Source organism: Limulus polyphemus, unplaced genomic scaffold, assembly GCF_000517525.1.
Source record: "Limulus polyphemus unplaced genomic scaffold, Limulus_polyphemus-2.1.2 Scaffold1273, whole genome shotgun sequence".
NCBI lineage: Eukaryota > Metazoa > Arthropoda > Merostomata > Xiphosura > Limulidae > Limulus > Limulus polyphemus.
In genome coordinates this window covers 174,426-188,073 of record NW_013666883.1, presented here as the reverse complement: position 1 = coordinate 188,073, position 13,648 = coordinate 174,426, and the positions used below count along the sequence as shown (strand labels likewise).

Below are 13,648 nucleotides of genomic sequence, written 5' to 3'. Positions count from 1 at the left end.
AATTACTTTGCACACCGACTATTCAAAACAAATACTCAAAATATTTATGGACAAATCTTTATTTTATTTTATTAAAAAATACTTCACTAAGAAAATGACTTTTTGTATGTGAAAGGCTTGTAATATAAACTGAAAGACTGCCAACTTTCGTGAAGATATAGCCAATATATTGAAAGTTATAAGTATTAAATATATAAAGACTTTAAATAAGTACAAAAGGTCACATGACTCAGTCAAATTGACCGACCCCGAGTAGGGAGAGATAATATTAATATACAAGACGGTCTACATTTACAGTAATATAGCTGGCTAACATACACTATCCTACCAAAAGTCATGGGACACACCTCTGATTGCAGGGAAATGGGTATGATGATGAAATATTTTGGCCTATAAATGTGATCAGTGGTTTGCTCAGTCATTTCGAACTTGTACTCCATACAATGAGTACATGGAAAGAGTTAACGGAGTTTCAGTGGGAAAGGATAGTTTGATGTCATTTGGGAAAAATGTCTGTATGTGCTGTTGTGCAACAATTAAACATTTCCAAGTCAACAACTGACAACGTGCTGAAGAAATGGAAGTCCACAAGAAACAACCAGGTAGGCATAAAGTACTGACTGACAGGAACCAACGTGCCTTGAGAAGGCTGGTTACATCATCTTGCCGTCAGACCCTAGAAAATCTGCATTTCGAGATGTGAGCAGCCACAGGTAATCCTACAAGTGTTTCCACAACACGTCGAGAGCTGCATGCCAGGAATTTTCACAAAAGAGCTGCAGCCCACAAGCTGTTAATAACAAAACCAAATGCACACCATCAATTGGCTTGGGGCAAGGTACCTCGAACCTGGACCGTGGATCAATGGAAATTGGTCCTGTGGAGCGATGTGTCATGCTACACATTCTTCCAGTCTGATAGAGATGTTTGGGTATGGAGGATGCCTGGAGAATGCTTATTACATGAGTGTGTTGTCCCAACAGTGAAGGTTGTAGGTGGTGGTATCATAGTCTGTGGGTCATTCTTGTGGCATGGACTAGGTCCACTGATCACAGTGCAAGGGTCCATTAATGCTGAGTCCTACATTGATGTGTTGAACAATTCTTTGTTCTATATTGTGCCAATTTTATGGTACTGGCCTTTACGCCTTCCAACATGGTAATGCTCCATGTCACAAAGCAAGGATTGTGAATGCATGGTTTAAAGAGAATAACATCGGAACATTGCAGTAGCCAGCACAGAGTCCTGATCTCAACCCAATACAACATCTTTGGGATAAACTGGAATGCAGAATTAGGGCAAGGCCAAGGTGGCCCTCTTCAACAGTGGATCTTACTGATGCTTTAAAGGAGGAGTGGAGCACAGTACCGCTAGCTTTCTACCCGAAATTAGTAGACAGTCTTCCACGAAGCATTGAAGCAGTCATTTAGGCCAAAGGCGGGTCAACACACTATTAATTTCTTGGAATAAAGACATGTTTTAGACATAACTATCCATGCCCCATGACTTTTGGTAGCATAGGGTACTTGATTCTTATCCAAACCTATGTTTAACACATTGTGTTAAGCATATATTAAAAGACAGTAAGTTACATTGAGTATGAACTATATTAAATACAACAATATAGATGCTCTATTCTTACTTTGCAGCACCGATGAGCAAGTCTTTATCATGTTTTCCACACTGCCACCAGTCTGGCAGATCCATAGAAGGCTGGCATAATTTTAGTCTTTCCTCCAATTCAGGATGAAACAAGATTTCCTCCCGAATCTTGTTGAGGAGATCAATTCTCTGGAGACAACGACTGGCTCGCTCCTCTGAGATTGGCTCCACAATTAGTGGAAGTTGAGCTGCAAGCAAAGAGCTTGTTTGAATAACCATTCTACTATTCAAATACTTTAAAATATGTATTTATAATTTTTTTTCCATGTCCAGTTATTTTCAGTTCTCCAAGGTACACATGCATCAGCAAGAGAAACTCTCTCTTTTCAGACTTACTGATGTTTCATCATGAAATGACTGGTATTGAATCACATAACATAACAGAAACAAAAATTCAGGTTTATCCCTATGAGCAATGTCAAAACACACACAGTCACATTTCCTCAATTAGTTTTTACTAGTTTATATTTTATAATGTCCTTACATTAAATATAACACTGCAAAATATTAATTTCAAACCAAACAACAAAGCTATCTTTGAACACAGTTTTTAGTTAACAGGTTATTAACTGGTGATTAAGAAAATTACAAAATAATCATTTATAAATACATCTAATGAATTTTTGGTTATACACAAGACACATCCACACTGAAAAAAAAAAAAATGTTCTTTAATACTTTTTCTGGAATGAGATATATTTTTGTATTTACTAACTAAATGAAAGATGACACACAGAATTTCTGATACCTTTATTAATACCCTTAACACAGTAAGAACAATTTACCTTCTTCATCTGTCAATTTTCTGCCACAAACTCGCTTACACATTGCATAAAAGGCTTTGAAGTACTCTGTTAAAGTATCATCAAACTTTCTATCCAATCTTGCTACAGCCCTGAAGCGATTCCAGACATACTTCTGCTCACTGCACTTGAATTCCACACCAAATGAAGACACAGTACGATAGAAATCTGCTTCTTCTCTCCGAGACCATCTGCTTATAAAAATAAACAACATGTAAGCTATAATTTACTTCATAGAAACCATCACTTGTAAAGTATAAATTGTACAACTTAATTAACAAGTACTGTTTTTGTAGTCTAATGTATGCATCTTAGAAACAAGTATTTACAACTTCTCTTCAATGGAATGAATAAAATTTTATATACTGTAAACCTTTGTAATAGATTTATAAAATATATACATTAACTTCTGAACTTCAAAAGCATTTACAATTCACATACCTACTATTAACCTGTAACATAAATACAAAGGTAAAAGGTTTAAACTTTATCTTAAAAGTTTTCAATTTCAAATAGTGATGCAATATTGAACTTGTAATAATTTAACTGTGGTAAAAGCTATTCTCAGTTCTTCAAGTTGAAAGACAACCAATTAAAAACAAAAAGTTCATCAGGAAGCAGCAGGAATTCCTAAAAGAAACTCATAAAACATTTTAAAAAGTACTATAAATTATGAAGCATTTTCATTATGAAAGATATTTTGCTTAATAATGAACAAGTTTTCACATTTTAAACTACCTTACATATAAAAACTCTCAACTCCTCTCTCTTTCCTAATACTTTACAGTAATAATAAATACCAGAATAGAATATCAGTGTTTTTCTGAGGGGTTCAAAACCCCAATGTACCAATTAAGCTTCTCCATTATCCCCAATTACCTCTATAGCAACCTCAAGTGGGATCTGTACCCAAAAACAAATGCTATTAGGACACTTGCCCACGTGTGCTTTATTTGGTCCTATTAGCTTGTGAGTGAGGATATACGAACAGTTTGAAAAATTGTGCCACCGAGATCCCAAGGGAGAGGTCAGAAACACAAAAGTCAATACCAAATTAATGTTCAATGATTCTCAAAATCTACTCCTAGACCTCCATCATGCTTGGGTGAGTTTCTAGGAGCAAAAAATTTAGCCCCCATGGTAAGGTAGCTATACCATATAAATAAGGCCACCCAGAGTCTGCCTGCTAAGTTTGATCTTGCTAGCTCCAAAACTGTGTGAGGAATTCATGCATAAAAATTCAAACACAATGTTAATTACCAAGATATAATATTTTGCTTCAAAAATTGTTTTTTAAGTGGTTGAAAAATGAGATATATTTTTGTAGCTACCTTTGTTGAAGTTCCTTTTTCTTCAGTTCCCTTTCCTTGATAGCTGCTTCAAATTTTTCCCTTCTTTCCATTCTCTGAATAAAGCAAAATAATAATCTTTTAACTACTTCTTTAATACTATATGGATCATTTATATCTGCATGTTGAAAAAATTAATTTTCCATCAGTACATAGTAAGGAGCTTTAATTTATCATACTATAAAAACAAATAGGTTAAAATTTTAATTTCTAAAATTTATCTTTTAGCTGTGATAAAGAAAAACGAATTGCATAAAATAATAACATATTTAGTGATGCTATTAATGTCTTTCAGCTTTTAAACGGCACTAATTTTTCTATCTTGTCCTATATTGATACTCATAAAATACACTGTATGAGCTTTATACATCAATCACATGGAGACAATGCAAAAAAACAACAAAAATGCAGCTACTGCAAACTCTAGTACAAAATAAAGCAGCATGTTAATATTACATTTAAATACAAGACTGCTAGCAATAAAATTGATAATATAATAATCAACATTTTACAAATTACCAAATGGTTGGAAAAAATTTAGTTACACTAGTAATAAATTGTCTGTGTGCATCATATTTAATAGTCCATGTGCCTAAAACAAAAATATCTTAACTTTGTATCAAAAGTACAATTTTGTCATCATCAATTTATATTGGTAACAATATATTTTTACTTAGCTTTTATAAAAAAGAAACTTAAAAGTTTATTATGCAAAATCTTATAACACCAAAAACATTTAAAGTAAATTAATTTTCCCTAATTCTCATGTGTAATACAAATCTTCTATAAGTAGAGGATGCCTCCTAGAAACAGAAAACTTACCACTCTCAATTTTGTTCATGGTAAATAATATTTACATATTAACTTAAGATACTTACATTCCCCCCCCCAAAAAAAATTAATAATTAAAGTAGAATTTAAATGAAAAAATTAAATTTTGAAAATATTTCATAAAAGGTTAATTTTTAATATCTGCAATAATTATCTTCAAAACTGTTACTAAAGTTTTCTATATTTGTGTGTTTTATTATACTTAAAGTACAAAAAAGATTAAACTAATAAGTTAAGTTCTTTCAGAAAGTTAATTTATAACAAGTAAAATATGAAAATTAAGTATCAATTACGAATAATAAATGCTTGTTAATAACAGAAAATAAGCATAGAACTGCTAGCCAAGCAATCTTATTTTCATGCTTCTCGTTTTCATCACTCATTGTTTATATACACAACTAAACAATTTTATTTATTTTGAATACCTGACTAAACTAACACTTTTTAACAACTGAGAAAAACCAAACAATACTTAACTCGGGTTTTGGTTTCAATTTTATCACACATTAACTTCTACTTCACTACTATCTAAAACAATTCAGCTAACAGATGAACTTTTTTGTTCATTTGCTTGTCTGAAAAAGATTGAACTGGACTTATTTCGACCTGTTGTTAAAGTAACATTACTGCTATTTTCAAAGGAGGTGATAAGAGCTGCATCGGAAATTACAAAGCAGGCAATCTTAATTTTGTTGTGAAAAAATCATATTAGAATCTGATAAAAGATAATTTGCAAAATCATTTCATGAAATATGGATACACTGAAGGAAAATCTTGCTTTACTAATCTATTAACTTTCTGAAAGCATGTTACTTGTTATCTGGATGATAGAAAGCCTGTGGACTTGTTGTACTTCAGATTTTTGTCGTGCTACATGAGAAATTAATCATGAAAGTAACATCAGCGGAAGTCTGGGAAAAAGACTAATTAATTAGCTCAAACGTTGGCTGGGTGACAAAAGGCTATCCACTCTTTCCAGACTGTGGTTGGGAATGTCACTGATATCTTTTAATTTTTGCCCTCTCACAATTAAAATCCTTAATCAAGCTGGATAAACTTAGGAGTAGTTCTTTATTTAATTTAGCTTCTGAATCATCTTTTACGTTGTCAAATTTCCAAAACTTTGTTGTGAGACAGTGTCAGAAAAAAACATTAAAAACACTTATTTTTGTTTTAGAATTTAAATTTTGTTAAATGTTGATCAGTGAGTTCAATTTTATATATCCAACCATTTTCAACTTGATTTTACAGGCAATGTTTACAGATAAAATTCTTCAGAGCTGCAGACAAATGCAAGTTTGAACATTTTGGAATTTTTCTTTGTGAATTACATTAGCTAAATGTCACAAAATGACAAAATATAAATTCATAAAATATTTTAAACTAAAAAAATTGCTGAATTAGAATTTTTATTTTAACTTAAATTTAGAAATCTGATATGCAGGTGTGCACTCAACACTTGAAAGGCATTTGCCAGCCTGGAAAGGATTAACAAGAGTACAGTCATATTTGATCATTGTTACTAGTGGTGACAAAGGAGTCAGTGCTTGGTCCTCTGCTTTTCCTTATTTCCAATGATGACTGTTAGGAGCAAAATTAGTGAAGTTTGCTGATTACATTAAACTCTTAGGTATTTCTAGCTGTATTGAGAATGTTGAGGTACAACAGAATGACTTGGATTAATTGTTAAATTTGGCAAATGGTTGCCAAATGACCTTTACTTATAGTAAGTGCACAGAAATGCACTTGAGTTATCACAACCTGAATCATATATTTGGTATACATGGGAAAACCACAACACAGTATAACTTTAGAAAATGATCTTGGATTGTTGTGGATAAGCCACTCAAACCCTCAACGCAAGGGTTGCTAGTAGTAAAAATAAAGGATTACATACTGATTAAAAGACAAAAGAGGCAATTATCTATATATGAATCGCTACTTAGGCTTCAACTGGAATATTATGTACAGCACTGAATAGTGTTATTTAAAAAAGGATTATGGCTTAATGGAAATGTTTAGAGGAGAGCTACAAGGATGATGTAGGAGAATAAGTTAACATCTCTTATCCTTTCTTAAAAAAAAAAAGTAACAAATAATCATAGAGAAGATTACAAGATCATCCAATAGACCAATGAAAGAAAGGTTCCTGATTTCTTGGTTCTGAATAATGAAAACAAGACAAAAGACACTAGTTTAAGACTTGGAAAAGATAAGGTAGTCTCCAGTTAAGATAGTTTTATACACCTAAGGTGATTAGGCTATGGAATGACTTGCCATTGAAAATAGTGGAGGCCAACACATCACAAGAGTTTAAAAGGATAATTATCTAACAACAACAAAGGATGGGTTTAACTTGTATTCACTTTCAAAAGAGTAGGTGTACAGGGACAGACAGCCTTGAAGGACCAAACAATCTTTTGTTTGTATACGTGTTTAAAGTTTCTAATTAGACAGACTACTTATCAAATGGACATCCATGAATAAACTTGCATGTCTGCAATAATTTTTGTTATTAAAGACTTGGAATTTAATTGTTTATTAAAAATTAGAGCTCCAAAGCATGAATATATATATACGAGTTTATCCTATAGTATAACTTATATTAAACTAACGAGTTTTTAACAATCTTAACCACAAAACTACAAGTTAACATGCACCAAGAAAATATATCAGTTACTGAGAAGTCCAGTGTAAATCATCCCAATACATATATAATACAAAGAATAAAATTTTTGAATAAATCTCATGAAAATAACTATTCTCAATACACATGCATACATTAATTTTATTCTTAATCACAACATAACAGCCTCAGAAGAGTTACTTTGATCAGTACAGCAGTTTTAATTGGAATCTCCATATTTATGATTTGTACAAATATCTACTCAAATATTTTTGAGTTGATCTTAAAGGGCTGTATATTTTACATAATAACATAAAGCACAAAAAATATTCTTAAGTTTCTTACCACCTGGGTCATTCAATCTGTAGTTGTAAACAACATGAGATTAATACTTAAAGCAATATTTACTCAAAAGATTAGTAAAATGAGCAATTAATGTCTGGCTTGTTGTAAATTTTAATACACAATATATATATATATATATATATATTAAAGAAAGACCTGAAGTACAAAATACAGATATTGACATAATTTCAAAAAAAGCATTGCGGCTTTGAAGCAACTAACAAATTAAACTAATCTCCTTTATTCAAGATTGTTGCAAGTGATTACATACTACATAAAACAACATTCATTTGGAGGCTTAAAAACTAATCGGACTAGACATTTTTAACTTTTCTTTCTTCTTCACCAATAAGTTCATAAAACTTGTGCGTTTACTCAGTATTTAAAATATTTAACTATTGATAATGACCAAGCTTCTATTTTACTGTCAGTGCAAGTACTTTGCTTCAACTAAATTACAAATATTAGTGAAACTGATTTCCAAAAATTATTTAGCTATTGTCTAGTTTAATGTTCTACATGAAATTAAAAAAAGCAACTTGATTTAACATCAAGCAGAATATTGACTATTGACATATATAAGCCACATCTTTGGTAAAGAGGCTTAGATTGTAATCTTAGAATCAATCTCAAAATCATCACAACCTTACTTTATTATTATTATTATCATTTAACCATAAGCCAAAACATGACTCAAATCTCTTTCATAATTATTCACACATATAACCCCTATAAAATATAGGAGTACAAGCTTTTATTATTATAGACAGTAGGTTACTAGAGAACTGTTCTTGCTACTTTTGAAAGCTCTATTACTCCACTTAGGTTGAGAAATTCTAGATATTAACTGTATGTAGGCTTCATGCCAAATTGGGAGATGTATTAAAAAATAATGCTGGATGGTTGGATCTTTCTGGAATTGTAGTGCAGTATAGTTAATGATTTAAATTTTATAGAAAAGAAGTTCTATTGGGTATGCAATAAAATAATATTCTACAGAAAAAAGGTGTATTTGAAAATGAAGTCAAGCAGTTATTTTTAACAGGGACACTGGTGATTTTAGTAATCTCAAGTATCCTGTATTAACTTTCAACAGCAAAGTGCAAGTTTTGTACAGACATTTTATTCCTGACCTAACAAAACAAAGCCGTATCTAATCATGGAAAATTCAAACCAAAAACAAGTGTGCTATTACTCTTAAACTTCTGTCAAAACATTAAATAAATCACTCCAGAACAGATAATAAGAGTACATTTACTTAATGTATTAATGATGAATCTAATAATTTAAGTCAAGAAGTGGAAATATGCCATCACTTCCCATTCCAATTAAATCACTTCATGCCAAAAGTATGCCTTAATTTGAAATTACCAGGTTTATGAAAGTTGCCTGACCAGAATAACTTGATTACCTGTTCACTCACTCTACTTAAGCAAGAAACACCTTTCGATGTTCCTAAAAATTCCCAGGTAAAAATTTTTTCATAAGCTACACTCAATCAATAAACTTTGCAGATAATAACAGCTAACAAATAACCTTAACATTGGGAATATATATGCTCAGCAAAAGATAAGTAAGTGTCCTAATCAATAAAGTTCATCATCCCTTCATGGTGTTTGATGTCTGGAGTAATATTTACAATGAAGCAGTATTCAATTTTATGATTACCATTCCAAAGACAATCTTTTATTCTTCCAGCAGCACCAGTGAATCTCAACGTACTGGAAGTTACGTTAGAGATCATTAAAGGAACATTATGACTAAGAAAAATATTTCATATTATGATATAATGCAGCCAACATGAAAAATGTTGACAAATGAGTATCTACACCTTCAATGGTCTGGATATGAAGCTGATAAACTGGTGCTAGTTCATAGGTGGGGGAACGAACTTGAAAACATTCTCAATACATACAAACAAGTATTAAACAAAATTATATCCTTTAAAAGCCGACAAGTGAAAACAAGACATTTTGAGGGGTCAAATGTTCCAGCACTTCATTCCATGAACACTGTAAACCTTATGCAATTCAAAGGGCACTGTTCATTAAGTGTCTCAAAGGTATTCAAACAATTAAAAAGGTTCTGCTATCTTCATGTTAAATATGCTGTTTCTAACTAAGAAATGTGTACTTATAACATTCATGGAAATGTATACTGTGTTAAAAACTAAAAATTCATCCAGTTCCTTCAGGCTGTAGAACAATTAAAATAGAGTGGAAGCATATGCAACAATGTTGTCTGATATTAAGCAATAATTTCTCACCATACATCACCATATATGCAGGAGTAAAATAAGAGAACAGTACACTCACTGGAGAGTAATAGACGAAGGACAACACCCAAGATGGAAACAATTTATCATTACATTAAAAAAATGAAGAATTTGCTTTAGTGTATGACCTTGAACAATTTCAAGTGTCACAACAAGCAGCAATGTTAATATTCTATTAGATGATTTTGAAAAAATGGTCCACAAAGTAGCAAAATCAAGTGGTATGTCATCCCTTGTGAGGGATCTAAGCATCCCTCTCCATTGTATGATACAAAGTCCTTGCTTGCACCTTAGCAATCTGTTGAATGAAAAAGTAAATTTGGGGAACTATAAAATTTAAACCAAGAAACAGCCTAGTCATTAAGAATAGAAAATTTATCATTGCCTTTCATACCCTCTAGTTGGTAAAAAAGATCTCTCAAAAGAAACTGTGGCCAAGTATTTGTTTGATGGTGGGATTCTTGAAGTCAATAAACAGGAGAGAATAAAAAATGAACAATTTAAAACAAACTGGCAAGAAACAGGACAGTCAGGAACAACTGCAATGCAAGATGAAATTCATAAGAAAGAAAAACCTCTCACTGGCCGAAAATGTTGTTTGCCAAGGTGTTTCTTTTTATCATAAAACACAATCAACTATCTTATTACACAATAAATGTATTGAACTAAGTTTTGATAGAAGGGAAAAAAGCTGTTCAATTTCTATACAAAATGTTGAGATTTGGAAATAGGTTAGCAAGAGGACAAACATTTTCAGAACACACAATTCTTAATGCACACTGACATTTATTTCAGGAAAGAGTTATGTATTATTTGACTATTTAACCAGTTGTGGTTCTGAAATAATAAAAAATCATAATGAAATTCTTTTTTTTGTGATCTATAAACATGATACAAGTTCTAATGACATGCACAAAAAAATATTTCAAGTAACAATAACTTATAGCACCACAGTTTTAAAAAGGAAATTATATATGGTCAATAAACTTCAATATTAATTTGGAATCCAAGTCAAAATAAAACTAATATTAGAATTGGATATAAGGCAAATCTTGAAATTAATCTACTGGGTTTGACTGGTAGTTTTGATTAGTTTTCACATAATGTCAATTACATTTTAAAATTGCAACTCTAAGATGTCCATTTTCATGGTAGACAGAGTAAAAGTATTAACTTCTGTATGTGTAAAAATGGTACAAGGCTGCATAACATAGAGTATGTTTCCTCTCAGTTTTTATTTTTAAAGTACTTCAAATTATAAAAGAACTTTCTTGCACAAATATTAAAACCATATCACTCTTAAGAAATGAAACACTTACAGGTTTAGTCTACAGGACAGATCTTTGCCAAAATTGTTTTCAACCCAAAATTTAAGACTTAGATCACATTGAAATATTTATATTGAAAATTGAATGAAATGAATAAATGATATTTAACAGATATTCAAAATTATTTTGATATGGCTTATTCTGATGGAACAACAGCAAAATCTTATTAAATTTACATGTACAGACTTGAAATCAACCTGCAGAAATTTGTAAGAAAAATTATAAGATAATTCTTAGCAGAACTGATGCTTACTATGCAAATTGAAAAATAAACCAGGATTAGTGAAAAGGTAAGTCAACAAATAATATAAATATCAATTACATCATCAGACATTTTTGGATAATAAACAACACACTAAAGCAAAAATGTATGACTAAAAAACAAAAACAACCAGGTAACTACCTTAGTTCTGACATTTGGACAGAAAAAGTTCAAACAGAACTAAGTTGAGATAAAACAATCTAAACAATTTATATTTGGTCTACTCTTTAAGAGAGCTAGCTTTAAGTTCAGTACCAGTTAGTTTGGTTTACTTAATGAAGGATTTCTATTATTACAAAAGCTATGTTTAGGTATTTTAATATCTGAAGTATATAATGAATACCAACAAACATTATATTTCTTTTAAAAACTCAGTTCAAACATCTGTTACTGTATACCTTCTTGTAAACTATCTAGATTGTTTTATTATACTGTCATGCAACTATAATGTCGAAACACTGTTCACATTTTTCACAGTTCGAATATTGTTATTTTACTTTATACAGTTTTACAAACTAAAACCTAAATATACTTCTACATTTAAATGAGATAAAAAAAATAGGTTTTAAAATCCAATACATTATCTTAAGATATACAGATAATTACCTAGTCTTCAGAACATGCAATATACAGAACTAGTTCTTGTGAGCAAAGAAAAAAAAAGCAAAAAAAGTAATATTTAAGCTTTGTAATGTGCTGTTAAAGACAGCTTGCCATACCGATAAGCAAACAAGAATAGTAAGAACATATGCTGCTTGGTTATTCGTTCCAGCCAAGAGAAATATAGAAAATTTCAAACACAGAAACAAAGAAAAGTTCCCTCACCATTGGTTCATCCTGGGTGACAGGATGGAATTAACAACAGGACAAAAAATCTGTAAGTTTCTTAATCACACACTTATAAACAAATATAACACTTTTTAGATGTGTTCTCTACATTAGTTTTGGTAATAAATTTCACACATTTAGCTACAATTTTTTTTTTCCAAGTTGTAGGTAATTAATATTAATATCTGATCAAAGCTACCTATAGATCAGAACTAAAAATCAACCCAGTAATATTTGTAATTTTTAAAATATCTTTATATACATCATGATATCTACATTTTTAAACTTTATTTAAATCATAGCATAAACTGTATGTTGGATTCAGTATTTTATAGTTCCTTTCTCATTCCATTTTACAGTAATGATAGGAATTTTTAAAATATAGAATTTGAAAGTTTCAGTTTATATCAGAGTTCCTATGGAATTTCCAAGTCATATAAAAATTATCGAAAACCCAAACATATTAAGGAGAATATTTTTCTCTCTTTTCACAAAAAAACTAGTACTTACCCTTGCTCTTTGTGCTAGTCTTAGTTCTTCTTTCTTGTGTGTTCTCTGATAACTTGTGATAACCCTTCGTAGCCTTGTATTTAAATCTGAAACTGTAGGGAATGCTAGTTTACCTGAAAAAACAGAGAAATATGACTGTAAGTTACATGTCAACAAGTTTGTAATTTGTTGACTGAAGATTATATAATAACTTATGGTTCACTACAAATTAAAGAGTAACAATAAGAATATTATTATCTACAGATCATAAAGAAAACTTGTCACTAATGCTGGTATAAAGTTCATAATTTGATATTTAATGTTTAGGTGATCAGGAACCTAGCTACTTTCATACTCCATGACAATTACCCCTATCACAATGGGCTTGTGTATTTTACATAACCTTGTAACCACTATGTAACCATGGTGATATACATACTATGACTCTGAATGTATTAAGTTTATCTTGATGAAATTTGGCAAGTTTTCAGTAAACTTTAAATGTCTCTTGTAGGCAAAAAATCTGAAATTTTAATTAATTATTTTTACTAAAACTTTATCTGTAATAATGTGGTATCGGAGTGTTGACTGCTTCGAGTGCAGAGTGATTTTCATGTTAAGATTAAAAATGCTTTTCTTCATTTGAAAATTTTATTTGCATTATCTCTAAAACCTCCAAAGTAAATATTAAATGTTTTTTGTTGTTTATTTCAGAAAAAATTAATTTTGTTATTTTCTATAATATAACCCTATACAGGGTTGGTCAATTTGACTGACCTCATAACATGGGTCTTCTTTTTTTTGCTGTCAACGACACTTTACCCTAACTTTTTATACTAATGGTAGTATT

General features: G+C 30.8%; 1 protein-coding gene across 5 annotated transcripts in view; it reads right to left on the bottom strand.

Moving 5' to 3' along the window:
- The window catches only part of LOC106462876 (chromodomain-helicase-DNA-binding protein 7-like), a 167,453-nt gene that overhangs the window by 45,357 nt on the left and 108,448 nt on the right, over positions 1-13,648 (bottom strand). For 2 of the 5 annotated variants that reach the window (XM_022390278.1, XM_022390279.1), the window contains 5 exons: positions 12,820-12,932; positions 12,307-12,318; positions 3,797-3,870; positions 2,448-2,659; positions 1,643-1,850 (listed from right to left, as the gene is read on the bottom strand). In XM_022390278.1, the coding sequence (XP_022245986.1) occupies positions 1,643-1,850; positions 2,448-2,659; positions 3,797-3,870; positions 12,307-12,318; positions 12,820-12,932 (619 nt within the window). The remainder of the gene's footprint in view (positions 1-1,642; positions 1,851-2,447; positions 2,660-3,796; positions 3,871-12,306; positions 12,319-12,819; positions 12,933-13,648) is intronic. The other 3 variants (XM_022390280.1, XM_013922841.2, XM_022390281.1) reach the window with 3 other exon arrangements.